We start from the raw sequence: 18028 nt of genomic DNA, 5'->3' as shown, positions 1-18028 counted from the left end.
AATTTATTTAATACTAAATAGGCCACTATGCATATTAAGTTAGGAGTAACATACAAATTAATTTTTACTAATTATTTATCATAAATTGCTCCTTTAAGTACTAAAGTCTTACACTAGAAAAGAGTCACTCTTTACTCACAACATATTTCACATGTTCTTAAGGAACTGAGTTCTCTAGTTATCATATTCTTAGTCAACTAAAATGTCAAAAAAGGACCTGGAAAATTGCCCAAGTATATGTAGAGTCTCCTGTTCTATAATGGTTATCAAGATTCTTTAAAGTAGGAATTGGAGAACTGGGCTCTGTAATTGGATTCAACTTTGCCACCTCTCAGCAATACCAGCTAGGTGCCTTTTCAACAATCCTGGAAGCAAACACATCAACTTAGAAGAATTTTGCCAATATTTGGAGTAGGACTTAGGAAATATGGCAAGCGGTAAGACTGTATGTCATAACAAAGATACTATTTCTCTGACACTGAAAAGCATAATGATCACAATGTATCAAAAACCCAGCATGACATAGGATTGTGCTAGCAAGGAAGGCATGCACAAGACAGTGAAAAAGAGTCACCAACAGAAACACTACAGCATGGCTAATATGTGACAGTGAAAATGGATAAGCAGAAGTCACTGCTGTACCACAGCAATAAATTCCACCAAATCATCAAGCAAAAAAGTAAAAGACACCAAGGCTAAGACAGAGGTTTGGAGACAAGTGGGAGGTGCTGGCAATTAATGAAAAGGTGAAGGAAGAAAAGTCAATGCCTGAAGCAAGATGAACAGCATCACTCTGTAGACTGATGTCTCCAGGGTAAAAATGATGGCAATGTAAGAACTAGCAAGAAGCCATCAGTATTGGATAGTTTGAACATTTGAAATACTTGGGAAGAACATTAGCTCAATAATGTTTGCAGTTCCAGTCTAGCTTTATCAAACACCTATAGCATTCTCAAAAAGTTGGGGTGATAAGAAATCCAGATAGAACCTGCATTATCCAGAACATGCTTGTTTCATCTTGGAATGAAAAGAATGGTGACAAGTCATTTCATTTAATGAATGTCCACTATAAGAAATGGAGATGTTAGGGAGTTGGGGCAAAGCAATACACGTGAGAAAAAAGCAGCAATCATTTTCTCATGTGACAAGGCAGAAAGGCAATTTTAATTTAACAGGCCATTCATTAGGCAGTATGTAACAAGTAACACTGCTGGTATCAGGTAAACCAATATGTGGTCCACAGTGCTCTCACGAAGAAGGGTATATCAGCACAATGATGTAAGCAGTTCAAAATAGCCAGATTTTGACGTAATGATATTTTGTACATCTGATTAAAAGGAGTTGGATTTGATGTATCACTCTTATGTTCCACTAATATACCTTTATTCTTCTTGGAACCAACAGGAAATGATGCAGTTGTAACTTGCTCGGTGGTAACTGTGATGGTATTTTCTATCCCAGGGATAGTTGAATCCAATGAACCAGAATCAGACTGCACCTTATCACGTTTACGCTGCTGTCGTTTCTCTCTGTGACTAATTTTAGTTTCCCAGGCTCCTGACATAGCCCCAGAAAAAAAAACGTTATTCAGTAAGGGGAAGACAAAAAAGTTGTAGTTTTGGGGGGAAAACATGGTGGGGCATCTGAAGTATCATGATAAATTTAGATATTAAACTAAAAACCAAGAGTGTTGATTATACTAATTTATCCTATGAATTTATTTGAATCTCGCTGTTTTAGGCAGCTAACTGCCATTATTTATTCTGGTAAATTTTATCAGATCTGTCATCTATGGTTTAGAAAAAATTGATGTTAAGTTATCTTGCATATTTTTTATCTTGCTGGATAGTACTAGTAGGGGAGTGTTATATATACTTACTAATAAATGGGTTTATTAGGTGAGGACAATAAATGGCTTACTTTATTTCGTACCCAGCCTTCTAGGGATGGTATATTTAAGAACAATGGGGAAAAAACCAAACCACGTTTCTAGGAAACAAAGACATAAATGAACGGCTTTTAAACTGCTCAAATTAAGCTAGACCTTAAATTTCAAGGCAGTTCCCTTCAAGGAAAGCATTATTAGATACTTAAATAATTTAGGGGGAAAAAGTGTCTCCTAACAATGTCACAGATGTGTACATTAAAATCTATAGTTATTAAAAAGAAGAGCTAGATAAAAGATTAAGCGAAACAAATGCAGCTTTTATATAATGCACCTTGGTAAAAAAGGATTAAAAATGTTTCTACAGTCCTTTCGCTTGCTCAAGTACCTTCATCAACTTCCTTTCCATCATGGCGTGAACTGTTTTGCACTGCTTTAGCATCTGACTTTGATTTCTTCTTATTTTTCTTTGACTGAAAGTAAAATAGAATGTTACTTAGTATTTCATTATGTTTTTGAAAAGGTAGGAGTCAGTAAAATACATAATGAAATGTATGATGCTGACAACCAAAAAAATTTAATGTTTGATTAAAAAACTTAACATATTAAATGGCAATAATAGTATGAGGTTACCATTTATTCAGTGGTTACTATATAAGTACGTTACATTCAATTCTTTATTCCTTAAAAAAAGCTCACTAGAAAGGTATTATTCCCATTTTAGAGATTAGGAAACAAAGACTTAGAGATGTTAAATATTAAATAGGCTGTCTGGGTTGCATTAAGTTAATAAATTAGGAAATAGGTCTATCGGGCTCCAAAGTCTGTGCCCTTAGACATCATGCTATCCTAACTTACATCATAAATAAGGTACTACAACATGATGTTTTCAGAGCAATAAAACGAAAACCTATTGCTAGTGGTCAGAAGGAAAATGATGTACTGATTATTGGTTTTTTGATTTCGTAAAGCAGATTGTTGGCATACTCTTTGTATAACAAATTAATGAGTCAACTGTACAAAATAGATAATATTTTGTCAGTTTCCAAGCAGTGTGATAATACCTAAGATTTGTATATGGTAGATGTATAGTAATTCATTAAAGAAAAAACACCTACACATATACAAGATATGGACATTTTTGGAATGGCTTTCCAATTCCCTTCTGCTAATATTTTCTCCTCTCAAAAGGTCACTAAAAACTTCATAAAGCCATGATTTCTATATTTAGATAAGTGTTTCCAGAAGAGAACTAATATTTAAAAATATAGATTTTATTTATACTTTGTATTCACTCATTTAACTATTTACCGAGATTGGCTATGTATGTATTATTGTGACTATTTACCGAGATTGGCTATGTATGTATTATTGTGCACTATCTTAAAGTTAAGTTTACAACTAAAAAGAAATAGGGTAAGCAGTAACTGACAGTTTGAGTAAGCAATAAATGATAGTTAATTGCTTTTATCAAGAAACTACTTGCAAATATTCTCAAGTGGCATGGGAATACATAAAAACTATTAAAATGTTTTCTTACGTTCCCCATAGTTGATTTGCATCTGTTTCTTTGCATGTTCTCATTATCATTAACATGTATCATGTTTAAGGTACTGGTTTATTACCTCTACCAAACCAGGCTCATATCCACTTAAAAAAATTGAGATATCTTTTTCAGTGTAGTTCAGCGGTTTTCAGTATCTTCGAAGTTGCACAACTATCACTTGTATCTAATTCCAGAACATTTTCATCATCCCTAAAAAGAAACCTGGAACCCATTAGCAGTCACTCCCTACTACCTTTTCCCCACTGGCACCCACCACTAATCTACTTTCTGTCTCTCATATCCACTCTTAAGTAAAGATGTAACACACTGAGCATCTATCAGTTACAATCTAGAGCAAGGGTCAGCAACCTTTTTCTTTCTTTCTTTCTTTTTTTGGCCGCGTGGCTTGTGGGAATCTTAGCTCCCCAACCAGGGATTGAACCCACATCCTCGGCAGTGAAAGCGCAGAGTCCTAACCACTGAACCGCCAGGGAATTCCCAGCAAACTTTTTCTATAAAGGATAAAACTGTAAATATTTTAGGCTTTGCAGGCCGTATGGTTTTATATGTAGCAACCAAATAATTCTGCTGCTGTAGCATGAAAGTAGTCATATACCATATATAATTAAATGGGTGTGACTGTGTTCCAGTAAAACTGCATTTCTAAAAATAGGAATCTGGCTGAATTTGGGGGTCAGAGTTTGCCAACCCCTGGTCTAGAGTAGTACTGTCCAACAGAAATATAATGCAAGCCACGTATGTGATTAAAATTTTTCTAGCAGATATTAAAAAGTTAAAATATGTAACATTAGTTTTTATATTTCACCCAACGCATCCAAAATACTCTCATTTCAAAATGTAATCAATATTAAAAACTATTAATAAGACAGTACGAAAAAGAATGCTAAATAGCCACATGCGGCAAACAGCTACTATATTGGACAGCGCACACCTACAGAAACTAAGTAAAGTAAGTACCCCCGCCTTACAGATAAGGAAACCTGAGGCCATAAAGAGATTATATAACTTGCCTAAGATATAGTGTTAAGTGTTGAAACCAAGACTAATATCCGGTTCTGACTCCAGAGCCTTGCCTCACAAATACTTTCCTTTCTGACTCTCTACATATAATGCCAAATATAAATTCAATCATGTATTAGCTATGTGATTTAGGGTTGAATCACTCTGAACCCTTTTCCCCAACTGTCATATGGGACAAAAACTCCTACTAACTTCACATAAGGTTCTTTTTTTTTTTTAAATTTTTTATTTTTATTAGTTTCTGCTTTATAACAAAGTGAATCAGTCATACATATACATCTGTTCCCCCACCCCTTCCCTCTTGCGTCTCCCTCTCTCCCCACATAAGGTTCTTTTAAGGATTAAATAAGATGTGAAAGCAGACTGCTGACTACAAAGCCGCATGCATAAATCAGCTTTTTTTTTTTTTAAAAGAGGGAAGCTATGGAAAAAGGACAGGAATTACATTCACACTGAAATATACTATGATTTGTCATTAAAATAAAATCTGCAGAAAAGTAAGGGAAATTATCTTGATTTAGGCTTCCATCTTGTTTGATTTTATACTATGACCTTTAAAAGTAACCTCACTTTAAAAGTAACCTCTCACTCGGATGAGACTTAATAACATAATATACTATAAAAAAGCTTTAAAGTGGGCTTCCCTGGTGGCGCAGTGGTTGAGAGTTCGCCTGCCGATGCAGGGGACACGGGTTCGTGCCCCGGTCCGGGAAGATCCCACATGCCACTGAGCAGCTAGGCCCGTGAGCCATGGCCGCTGAGTCTGTGCGTCCGGAGCCTGTGCTCCGCAACGGGAGAGGCCACAACAGTGAGAGGCCCGTGTACCGCAAAAAAAAAAAAAAAAAAAAAAAAAAAAGCTTTAAAGTAAATATGTATACACACTACTAATTGACCCAGCCATCTTACTGAGGTGAATGTCTTACTTCTGATCAGCTCCATTACAGCTAACAGTTGAAGGAAAACTGAGAACGTAAGTTCTGCCTTCCTGTTACCCACAGTTCTTCCCCCTGTTGTTGTCAGGCTTCACCATGGAGCTGGGTGGATTATTAAACTAGCCTCTCTTGAATGGTCTTCATACAATCAAGATTTATTAAATACCTACTATGTGTCAGACACTGTTTTAGGAGCTCAGTATATAGAACTAAATAAAACTGTCTACTTATGGAAGGTGTACTATACTAATCTAATAGGAGAAACAGACATGTAAATGAGACATTAGGAGAAATTCTTATCTTCAAGGGCTTCCCTCCCATTGCTCATCTCCCAACATATCTATACCAGTCCAATTAATTTACATTCCCATTAAAAAATCCCTACCATTTTCTACCATCTATAAAGTCTAATAACTTCCTCATATGATACAGGTCTTCCACAAATTAATCTCAACCGTATATTCTTTTATTCACATAATCATTTGGTTCCAACACGACTGTCATCTCTAAATATTCTTGGCTTTGCCCAAATGTTACTGACCATGAATTTTCTCTCAAAATAAAGTACGGTAGCCTGGGTGCTTAGGGTGACTTTCCTTGTACCCTTTACCATGTACCCCCTCCCTCTACTGATGTCCAATGCCTAAAATGATGTGCATTATTTTTTCTTAACCCAGCTCAAGTTCCACCCCATTTGCTTTATCTCTGTCATTTTCCTCTCCCCAATTAATTAAGTAATACCTTTTAACATCCTAAATAAGGATGCCAATGACTATATATAAAACATGAGTAAAGCTTAATATTTTGGTAAAAAAATAGTATAAATAGAAAGCCTAATATCTTCTTCCTTCATCCCAATGGATCTTCTTATGTATTCCAATTTGGAGACTACAGTCTTTAAAGCACATGCTAAAGTAGTTCTAAGACTATGAATAATTTGCTCTCAAATTCACAGAACTTAAATATAAAAAAAATATGAACTGGTTATCAAAGAAAACACACAAAAATAACTTCCATAATTAAGCTCATCTTTTAATCTTAACATAAATGAACACTCCCTAATATTAGACAATACCCAAATAAGTGCTATCATTTATTAGAGTGGCAAAAGGTATACCTTGACAGCAAAAGCAGATCTATTAAAATGGCTAACTGCTCTCTTAACAGATAAAAGAACTACAAAGTATAAAGAAAGGCAGAACAGTGCCCAATTAATGCTGAAAAGATTAATTGAGGGAGTATAATCTAATATTTGCATTGCAACAAAACTATCAGAAGAGGAATACTGTACAAATTTTTAGTTAAATGATACTTTATTTTGCAATTAGCCATTTACACACAAGGTAAGTTGCCAGGTTCTGAATGTAATCCTTATTCAATTTATTAATTCTCTAATTTGGAAATACTAGAAAAATTTGGGGGAACCGACCTCTCTAATACTTACGCTCTGTAATCATCTAAAGTCTCTGCTGGCAATGTCAGGAGTGATAAAGTAAACAGAGCATGAAAAAGAGGAATGCTGAGTATTTTCTAAAGGTTAGAAATGGATACTAGAGTGCTCTGGTCTGCTGACTAGTGGCTGGTGTATGAAGGTTTTTCATTAACTCATGGCAAAAACTTTTTTCCGAGATTTTTGTTCTTCTTCCATTGTGTCAAAATTCCTTTCTTTTTTTTGCAATGGTGACAGTGGTTTTAAAAATGTACTTGTATAATATCGCTTATATGTGGAATCTAGAAAAATGGTACAGATGAACTTATGGGTAAAGCAGAAAGAGTCACAGATGTAGAGAACAAACTTACAGTTACCAAGGGGGGGTGGGGGTGGGACAAACTGGGAGACTGGGATTCACATATACACACTACTATTGTATAAAATAGATAATTAATGAGAACCTACTGTTTAGCACAGGGAACCCTACTCAGTGATCTGTGGTGACCTAAATGGGAAGGAAATCTAAAAAAGAATGGATGAGTACACGTATACATACACTACACGTATACATATACATATACATATACATGTACGTATAACTGATTCACTTTGTTGTACAGCAGAAACACAACATTGTAAAGCAACCATACTCCAATAAAAATTAATTCTAAAAACATCAGCAAAAAAAATTAACAAATTAAAAAAAATGTACTTGATGGGATTTCCCTGGCAGTCCAGTGGTTAAGACTCCGTGCTTCCAAAGCAGGGGGTGCGGGTTCGATCCCTGGTCAGGGAACTAAGATCCCACATGCCAGGAGGCGCAGCCAAGAAAATAAACAAAAATAAAAGTGTACTTGACAAAATTAAAAGTTGTTAGTGAAATTTATTTTGAAAAGTTTTAGCAATTGCCACTTGAAAAAGTCTGAGAACCTATGCTTTTGGATCAATTTCATCCACTTCCTGCCTAAATGTGGCAAGTCCCTAATTTTATACTGCTCCACATTTTGGCACTATTTATTTTTCTCACTTGTCTCAAACATACAGATGAGTTGGGCATAGTTAAATGGCAAAGGATGAATGGCCCAAGAGGCATACGAATTCCATTTCTCTACTCTGTCTGAACTAGCAGTTTTTTTTTTTTGCGGTACGCGGGCCTCTCACTGTTGTGGCCTCTCCCGTTGCGGAGCACAGGCTCCAGACGCACAGGCTCAGCAGCCATGGCTCACAGGCCCAGCCGCTCCATGGCATGTGGGATCCTCCCGGACCGGGGCACGAACCCGTGTCCCCTGCATCGGCAGGCGGACTCTCAACCACTGTGCCACCAGGGAAGCCCTGAAATAGCAGTTCTTAATCTTAGTAACTTGGTGACACAATATCAGGATGAGATTAATTATGAAAAGTATCACAAACCTTTTTAAAAGTAGACAGGCTTGCAATTGATTTCCCCCATTTTGGGGAGGAGGTATGATTTAAACTAGACTCAGCATCTCTCCACTCACTACTACTCTGATACATTTTTTTTGAATGGAAGTAAGGAGTAGAGATGCAGGTGCAAGGAAGTGCCCACAATTAGCACTTTAACCTCTTTCTCCTCACCCTGGTTAGTTATTTTCTTTCACAGCATTTATCACCATCTGACTTTAGAGACTATACTTGCTTGTTTTTAGCTGTTTTCCCCACTAAACTTCATGAGAATAGTGACTCTTTTATCAACCATTTTATCTTGTGTCATCAACCATTATATTTCTTGTGTTTAGAATAGTATATCCTGCACATAGAAGGTATTCCATTAATATTTCGTTAATCAATGAAAGAGCCTAAAATTAGACTGCATTACATATAGCCCTGTCTTCCCAACTCTCACTGTCCCCCCAAATAAAATCTTTGAGCTATTACATTTGTATACTTGATTCATCATCCAAGCCATTTAATTATTTAAATATGTTTGGTGTAACCTCATAAGTTATGGAACACTGCATAAACAGCATGGTTATCAACTCATAATCTTAAAAAATTTACAAGAAACCTTTCTTAAGAACTTCTTTTATCTAGCCCTGAACTCTTTCCCAGTTTGGTTCTCACATTTCCAATAGCCTAAACTAGTTCCACATGGAGATTCCACTTCCATTCTCACTTCAATCATAGCATTATAAAATACAAATTCACCATTTCACTTTTGATCCCCTCTTGCCACTTCCTGCCTGATACCACCATAGTATCGTGGAAAAACAATGGGTTAAGGCAGAAGTCCTAGTTCTGGTCTCAGTTCCACTATTCATTAGGTGTTTACACAGAAAAGTCTACGGGCAGAAATGAGGCTTCTCTGGTAAGATATTCCCACTTTTATTAAAAACACCATTTTGTTTACCTTAAAGAAGTTTTTGGAAACTAATTCCTTAGGTGAAACCCAAAAAATCACAAAGCTATAGATTGCGGCACAAGGGAGCCTGGAAGGTCAAGAGTCCAAGACCTAGAGAATCAGATGATATTAAAGCACTCCAGATAATGAAACATTTTAATGAACCCAAAAGACTGTATCAGGAGTTTAAAACAGGGGTTCAGCAAATAAGGGACCAGATAGTAAATATTTTAGGCCTTGTAAACTATAAGGCCTCTCAACTTTGCTGTTGTATTGCAAAAGCAGCCACAGACAATAAACAAATGAATAAGTGTGTGTGTTCCAATAAAACTTTCAGCAATAGGCAGAGAACCTGATACGGCCAGCAGGTCATGGCTTCCCAATCCCTGGTTTAAAACTACAGTTTCTAAGATGTATTATGGAACATAAAACAAATGTATGTAAGCTCCCTGAGCATGCAGGTTTTTCTCTATTTTGCTAACTGCTAGAGTTTATGCCTGTATAAAATCTATGCTGCCTCAGAATAATTTTGTCTTTGGTCTTCTACACACTAATCACTCAAACTTCTTGGTCATAGGATACTCTTTTCTACTCTTAAAAGGTATTGAGGGGACTTCCCCGCTGGTCCAGCGGTTAAGAATCCGCCTTCCAATGCAGGGGATGCACGTTCGATCCCTGGTCGGGAACTAAGATCCCACATGCTGCGGAACAGCTAAGCCCACGCGCCACAACTGGAGAGCCCACGTGCCACAAACTACAGAGCCCATGTGCTCTGGAGCCCACATGCCATAACTAGAGAGCCTGCACGCCACAGCTAGAGAGTAACCTGTGCGCTGCAATGAAAGAGCTCACACACCATAACGAAAGATCCTGAGTGCTGCAACTAAGACCTGACGCAGCCATAAATGAATGAATGAATGAATAAAAACTTTTAAAAAGTAGTGAGGATATCAAAGAGCCTTTGTGTGGGTTCTATCTATTGATATCTACCATATTGTAAATTTAAACTGAGAAATTGTTTAGCTATGTATTAATTTATCTCAAAGTAATAAGCTAATTATATAATTATACCTATATAAAGAATTATATTTTCCAAAACAAACATTTTAGTGAGAAGCATGTCATGTTTTACATTGTGCAGATATCTTTTATGTCTGGCTCCATTAAAAAAACCTGGACCTGCATATCTGTTTTTGCATTAATTTACTGTGATATAGTATTTGATTGAAGCATATGAAGAAAATATGGCTACATACATGTGGATATGTAATTGGAAAAGGGAGGAGTTTTTCAATAGTTTTTTTCAGATAATTGTGATATTCTTGATAGCACATCAAAGATTAGCAGTTGCCAAGGGGAGGAGAGGGGAAAACGGGGAGCAACTGCTAACAGGCATAAGATTTCTTCTTGGGAAGAGGAAAATGTTTAAAAATTAGACTGTGGTAATAGCTGTACAATTCTGTAAACACACCAAAACTGTACACTTGAAAGAAGTAAGTTCTATGGTATATCTCAAAATAAAGCTGTTTAACAAAAAAGAAAGAAAACCAGAGGGCTTCCCTGGTGGCACAGCAGTTAAGAATCTGCCTGCCAATGCAGGGGACACAGGTTCGAGCCCTGGTCCGGGAAGATCCCACATGCCGCGGAGCAACTAAGCCTGTGCACCACAACTACTCAGCCTGCAAGTCACAACTACTGAGCCCATGTGCCACAACTACTGAAGCCTGCATGCCTAGAGCCCGTGCTCTGCAACAAGAGAAGCCACCGCAATGAGAAGCCCGTGCACTGCAACGGAGAGCAGCGCCCCCACTCGCCGCGACTAGAGAAAGCCCGCAGGAAAAAAACCCAACGCAGCCAAAAATAATAAAATAAATAAACTAAATCAAAAAAAAAAAAAAAAAAGGAAAAGAAAGAAAACCAAAGTGTCTGGAGCTTAGAGAAGGTAAGAGGTAAGAAAAGAGACTTGAGCCACAGTGCCACTGGATTATGTTCAAGATTGTGGAGTAATAACAACGGGAAATCATGAAGGATTTTAGGTAGAGGAAGGAAAAAATATTACATCAAAACTTGTCAAGTGGTAGTTTCTTAAAAACTGTTGTAATGTGGAATCTGAAACTACATCAATGAGCTTTCTATACTTTACTACATTAAAATCCACTGGTCTACCATGCACCTTAAATGAATCTTTTATACTTGTCTACTTTTGTAACATGCAAGAATCGAGCGTTTGGAAAATACTGATTCACTGAGTTACATACATCTTCCAAAAGGTTAAAAAACATTCTGGGGTACTTCCCTGATGGCGCAGTGGTTAAGAATCTGCCTGCCAATGCAGGAGACACGGGTTTGAGCCCTGATCCGGGAAGATCCTACATGCTGCGGAGCAACTAAGCCCGTGCGCACACCTACTGAGCCTGCACTCTAGAGCCCACGAGCCACAGCTACTGAGCCCGCGTCCCACAACTACTGAAGCCTGCGCACCTAGAGCATGTGCTCTGCAACAAAAGAAGCCACCTCAATGAGAAGTCTGTGCACCACAACGAAGAGTAGCCCCTGCTCGCCACAACTAGAGAAAGCCCGCACGCAGCAAGGAAGACCTGATGTGGCCAATACATACATACATACATATATACGTGAATAAATAAAATTTATAAAAAAACAAAAAAAATAACCCAAAAAACATTCTGGGGACTTCCCTGGTGGTCTCCCAGTGGTCAAGACTGCGCGCTCCCAATGCAGGGGACCCGGGTTCGATCCCTGGTCAGGGAACTAGATCCCACATGCATGCCCCAACTAAGATTTCGCATGCCACAACTAAGGAGCCCGTGAGCTGCAACTAAGGAGCCCGCCTGCTGCAACTAAGACCTGGCGCAACCAAATAGATAAAAACAAACAAACAAACAAAAACCCCAATCCATTATATACAATATTAAAAAAACCCCAACACATTTGTTAACATCACTGCTGATCTCATCAGAAATTCATTAAGTACTGGGATGTTGTCAAGCTCATGGTGGTAGACACAAATTTTCCAAATTTCTAATTTTCACTTGGCAACAAATCATTTTATCATTTGCAACAGTACTATCAGTTGTTTTCCTTGAACTGTCTTGATTATTTTTGAAAAAATGTCTACAAATACCCAACTCTAAATAACCATGGCCTATCAGTTGTTCCCTCAACTAAAAATGGAGTAACAAGAAATAAGTTGCTAGTCCAGCTTGCAACTCAACTGCACAGGTGTTTTTCCTCAAGGCAACCACTGTTTTTCAGTATACAGCATACTTTATGCATACTTCCCATTTCATCATACAGAATAATTAAACGGCATGTATTCAGAAGTCAAGATTTAATAAAATGAATAATGATCATTTTTTCAGATTCATCAAGGATACTCTTAAGTGGAATTAGCTTTTTAATTTTTTTTTCCAACTGTAAGTGGATTGCAGTAAAGAATTCAAGCTTGGTGTCACTGCCTTTATTTGTACTAAGGACTCAGTAGTTTTAGTCACTACTGCTTTTGCACCATTAATGCAAATATTAACACAGCAGAAAAGACAAACAATGTCTTAATTATTCTGAAAACAGTTTTGTCTTCTGGGACCCAACAAAAAGGTCCCTGGAACCCCTTCACAGGGGTCCACGGACCACACTTTAAGAACTGCTACCTCAAAGAAATTGAGAGAGCATTACTTACAATTCATTAAACTCTTTTCAATGAGCTGTATAAAAAAATGATAATACCTTCCTCCCTGTGCATTAGGATTAAGAGATGTGAAAACATTTTGTACTGTGTAGCATCACGAAAATGTAAGAACTTGTTAATATTTATAATGAATATTTCAGTAGGACACCACTTTGTCCACAACAACCTGACGGTGACCAAATTTTATACATTTTTGCTTTTGCTATTTTTCTTACTAACCATCTTTACACTTCTATCTTAATTCAGACCTTTACAATCACAGATGCAATGCTGATTTGTTAATCACAAATGTTGCTGCCAGCTGAGCATATCTACGTTTTTATCATACCCCACCCCACCCTGACCAGTCAAACCTGTCTAGGGCTTTCCCTTGAGTCTGAATATGTTGTTTTGTTTCAGCTGAACAATGACTGTGTTCATTTGTTTCTCTCCCCTGCCAAAATTGGCCTCCCCACTTCTACTCAATGAAATACCATCCCCATCCTCAAGAGTCCAATTAAGTCAATCTTTTCTGGCTACCCAAATAGGATAATCTTACTTCTCTGAATACCTGGCACTCAAGGCCGTAAGTTACCTGGTATCTTCTCTTATGCTTGCCTTTCCTTAACTAGACTGTAATCTCTCTGAGGGTAAGTACATCTTACATTTCTCCTTATTCTCTTCATCATCAAATAGCACAATGCATTCAGCCTGGCTAATGATCCAACGTATACTCTACTAGAGACTAGTATCAATGAAGCATTAACCTTCATATCCAAATGGACCTGGTAGCTTAACTTGCTTTATAGACCCAATATCTATAGCTCTTGTCACATACGGTTTTTAGACAGTTTTATCTATAAGGCTTACTCAAGTGACAGGACAAGGTATTCAATATCACTGCATAGAGTTCAATTGCTTCACGGGCAAACTGTATTTCTTAAAGTGCCTAACGTGGCTCTGAGAGGAAAACAAATACATAATAACATATATTAAGGTGCATAAGTAGACCTAAGATGTTTATTTATGAAGAAAGACAGTAAGAAGTCTTAAACAGCGCATGGGCTTTGGTATCAGAATGAGCTGGGTTCAAATCCCAGTTCAGAAACTACGTATGAACTTACAGAAATCACACAATCCCTCTATGCTTCAGAGCCCTTATCTGTAAATGGGACTAATACTATTTGCCTGGAAGAGTTTTTGAAAGGATCAGAAACAATACAGAGCAGTAAAAAGCACAGACTTTGGAGTCAGATGGGTCTAGTCTAGGTTAGAACTGACTGTACTTTTAAAAGCTTAGGTAACTTAAGCCTCAGGTTTCTTATTTGTAAGATAGGTATGATACCACCTCCTCAGCATTCTTGCGAGGATAATTAAAGTAACATGTATAAATATTCCATAAAGTCTTAAAAGTACACCCAGTAAGTGCTCAATAAGTTGTCCCTACTATATTATACGTAAATATATTTACTTATAATTAAATAAGTAATTATGTATGAAGCAAATATGTACGATATATACACATACCTCACCTTGCACAATGCCTGCCATGTTATAGATACTTAACAAATGTCAACCATTATAATTACTTTCTAACATAAGAGATTTCAGAATGATTTAAAACTTTAAACTATGGTTTTACATCCCGATACATACAATCTATATATAATTAATCAATCAGAGATGAATGGTAGTTGATTAATTATTCCAACTACAGATTTTTCAGGGTAATTCAAGGAGTGGAAGGAGTTAAGTATAAAATGCTCACTAGTAGAGAGAAAGCCCAGGAACAAGGAAACACTAGATGGGAGAAGTATACATCTACATTAAGCATATAAACTATTCACAGTGTAAATTCAAAATCCCTAAATTGTATGCTTATTTGTTAATAAAAGTAATTTACTATTTATTTTTCTGCCAAAGGCAAGGTCAGACATATATTTAATTCTTTCCCACAACCATCCTTCATTTTAAGCCATCCTACCTGCAGCTGTCTTGGCCCTAGACCAATTTCACCGGGTTACAGGGCAGAATTGATCTCACCAGTTCTTCAGTGGTATTTTGAAATTATGAGCATTAAGAAACTGTACCAACCACTTCACACCACTACTCTACGGGGCTGGAGTTGTGGCACCTTGGTTCCTAGAAACCACTTACCTACCTGTGGTTGTTTTTTTGTTCGTTTTCCCTGAAAAGGAGTTATGCATGCAAGGGTTAAAAAAAAAAAAGGGTGGGGGGAGGTTGCAGTTTTTAATGTACCAAAAAGAATTAAATAAAAAGTCTCTCGCCCACAGCAGGAGGTACCACTGTTAACAGAGTCTTGTACATTTTGCCTACTTACAAACTAAATTAAGTCAAATAAAAACGGGTCGGTTCTAACACTGGCAACTGGAAAATGAATAAAATCCCAGGAATGTACCATTAATGGGGTATAATAGATTGTTATTTGAAAACTTAAGAGTGCACATCCAAAGGGATGTGGGAACAGATGTATATGTATGACTGATTCACTTTGTTATAAAGCAGAAACTAATCAAAATAAATAAATAAATAAATAAATAAATAAAACCTCCAAAAAAAAAAAAAAAAAAAAAAAGAGTGCACATCCAAACCTTTTAATAATGACCTGAGTACAGAATATTTTCCTTTGTTAAACAAATTCAAATTGTATCTAATAAGTAGATGATTATGTCGCTGTCACAATAGAAATCTATATTAACACTTAATACCATAGAACAATTTTGCCAAGCTTTCCATGACAAAAGTGCACTATTAACAAAGGTATCACAATTTTGTTTTCCAATAAGAGGTATGTTACATATCTGGAACCTTACTCATATAAAAGATGTTCAAGTCATGAATAAATTGTTTCTGGCAAAAAGAAAACTTAATGATGTCACAGCAATGTTTAAAATACTTGGTGATACATCCCTCCTTAAAAAACAAACGAACAAACAAAACCAACTTACTTAAACCTCCACCACCCATCCATCCGCTATGATAAATTCAGATTTTTAGTTTTCCTTAAATGGGGGTGTACACGTAACATTTTATATGTCACTCTCTTTATTAAGAGCCTTGCATATAATTTCACATGCTCCCAACTGACCTTTTCATTTTTCTTGTGTGTCTCTAATGGCTGCTTGGCTGCTGCTGCACTCCGAGGAGTTCGGACGACCTCTTCCTCAGCCACTTCGATGGTCCGTCCGTTTGGCTGCACAGCAACAATAATGGATTCTGTTATCAAACTGCTTGGCAGAGCAAATCAAAGATTTGTACTCAGGACACAGAATATACATCAATCAAATTCTACCCCCGACCCAAATTAAAAAGATTTTTGTACAGCTGTGTTATCTAAGACTATTGTCCCCAGGAACTACATCTTGTAATATAATAAAGAATGAACTTATAAGCAAAACTGTACCACAAATTTATTTTCTGATTTCACCCAGGCATCAGTACCTCCAACAAAAAATAGTGGAATGGAAGCAGGAAAAAGAACTAAATTGTCTTTGCACTCTGACCACCAATTGGCTGTGTAATCTCAGAGTATTTCACTCGTTATCTTTGAGTTTTGTTTCTACATCTATAAAAATGATAGGTCTGATCTATTCAAAAGACCACAAACTTTTTTGGTAAAGGGCCAGATAGAAAATATTTTAGTCTTTGTGAGCTATGGAGTCTCTGTCGCAGCTACAAAACTATGCTACTGTAGCACAAAAGCAGCCATAGATGATACATAAAGGAATGAGTATGTCTGTGTTACAAAAAAACTTTACAAACACAGGTGGAGGGCCAGATTTGGTCCATGGACCACAGTTGGTTGGTCTCTGTATTAGATAATCGCTAATGTCCCCTGTAATCTTACAATCTAATAGCTCTACTATTCTAGGATTAAGAAGCTTTATTAACCCACTGCCACAGTTTAAAAAGGCTACCTCAGTTTTCCTAACATCCCCAAAATAAAATGACAGCACTTAGAGGTGTTCATGAGTAGAATTAAGTCTGTGAACACCAATTCTGGCTTTTAATCAGAATCACTAGTTTGGGTTTTGTTTTTTAAATGAAGCATTTCTGAGCCCCATCACCAGAAATATACTTAGATTCAGAACTTTGAAGAAAAGGGCCCAGGTATCTCCCAGGTGTCTGCATTTCTAACCTTTCTGGATCTTACTACTACTTTTCACTTGCCCATTCTTCTCATATTCAACACAGTAAGTTAGTAAATCAATATACTAGTTTAAATTGCTTTATTTCTAGTTCTTGCAGAACAGATTTCCACCAGATTACTTATTACAGCAGAGCTATAGTCACGAAAACAATATGAATGTTCAGTTTTTCTAATGTGACATTACCTGCATTTGTGCAAAATTATCAGGGATATGCAGTTGGAAAGAGAAACCATTAATATTCCAAAACTCAATCTGCAGGCTTTCCAAAGATTTATTGCAGAAAAATCCAAACAAAAGCTTTTAGCTGATTAATTTCCTAATTAACTCAAATTTAATATGCTGAGTCTTACGCAACTTTTTAAAGTCAGACAGCTAATGTTGAAACCAGGTGTCTTCACTCTTGGTTTGGTTTTCTTTCCTCTGGGCTGTTTTGCCACTTTAATGCTGTCTCTTCTCATTTCTCTGTGTTTATGTATATAGGGGGGGCAGGGAGGGGTGGAGGAGACAATGCATTGAGAAAGGTCAGAAACCCCAGAAAGGGATTTGGGCTTAGAGCCATACCCACATCAGGAATATAAAACTTTATTTAAGTCTACTTTCCAGTATCACCATCTTACTTGTCAGTTCTCGTATGCCATTTCTTATTTCAGACTAGTCAAACTTACTTTTTCTGATTTTCTGGGGTCATCCTCACCTTTCCATGTAAGCTTTACTCCAACTGACCAATCTTATAGCTCTAAGTCCACAGTTTCCCTCTCTTCACGTGGCAGCTCACAAGCCTCACATCTATGAAACTTCATTTAACTAATTCCTTCAGCAAACTATCATAGTCACTTATATGATACCTCCATTTTACTCATGTAAATGACTAAACTGAGTCATTTTAATTTATATATTAACTGTAAAAAGGTGAAATTAAGTGGTTAAAAACTATCTTAAAAACCGCTAAAAATTTCAATGCAATTCCTTTGAGACA

General features: G+C 36.8%; 1 protein-coding gene across 2 annotated transcripts in view; it reads right to left on the bottom strand.

The window, feature by feature from the left end:
* Nucleotides 1–18028, bottom strand: part of MTDH (metadherin) — a 56502-nt gene that overhangs the window by 27430 nt on the left and 11044 nt on the right. For both annotated transcript variants that reach the window (XM_060115569.1, XM_060115570.1), the window contains exons 2-4: nucleotides 15990–16094; nucleotides 2274–2358; nucleotides 1381–1557 (exon numbers count right to left, since the gene is read on the bottom strand). In XM_060115569.1, the coding sequence (XP_059971552.1) occupies nucleotides 1381–1557; nucleotides 2274–2358; nucleotides 15990–16094 (367 nt within the window). The remainder of the gene's footprint in view (nucleotides 1–1380; nucleotides 1558–2273; nucleotides 2359–15989; nucleotides 16095–18028) is intronic.

The sequence above is a fragment of the Mesoplodon densirostris genome, chromosome 13 (assembly GCF_025265405.1).
Source record: "Mesoplodon densirostris isolate mMesDen1 chromosome 13, mMesDen1 primary haplotype, whole genome shotgun sequence".
Classification (NCBI taxonomy): Eukaryota; Metazoa; Chordata; class Mammalia; order Artiodactyla; family Ziphiidae; genus Mesoplodon; species Mesoplodon densirostris.
This window is presented reverse-complemented; position numbering and strand designations above follow the sequence as displayed.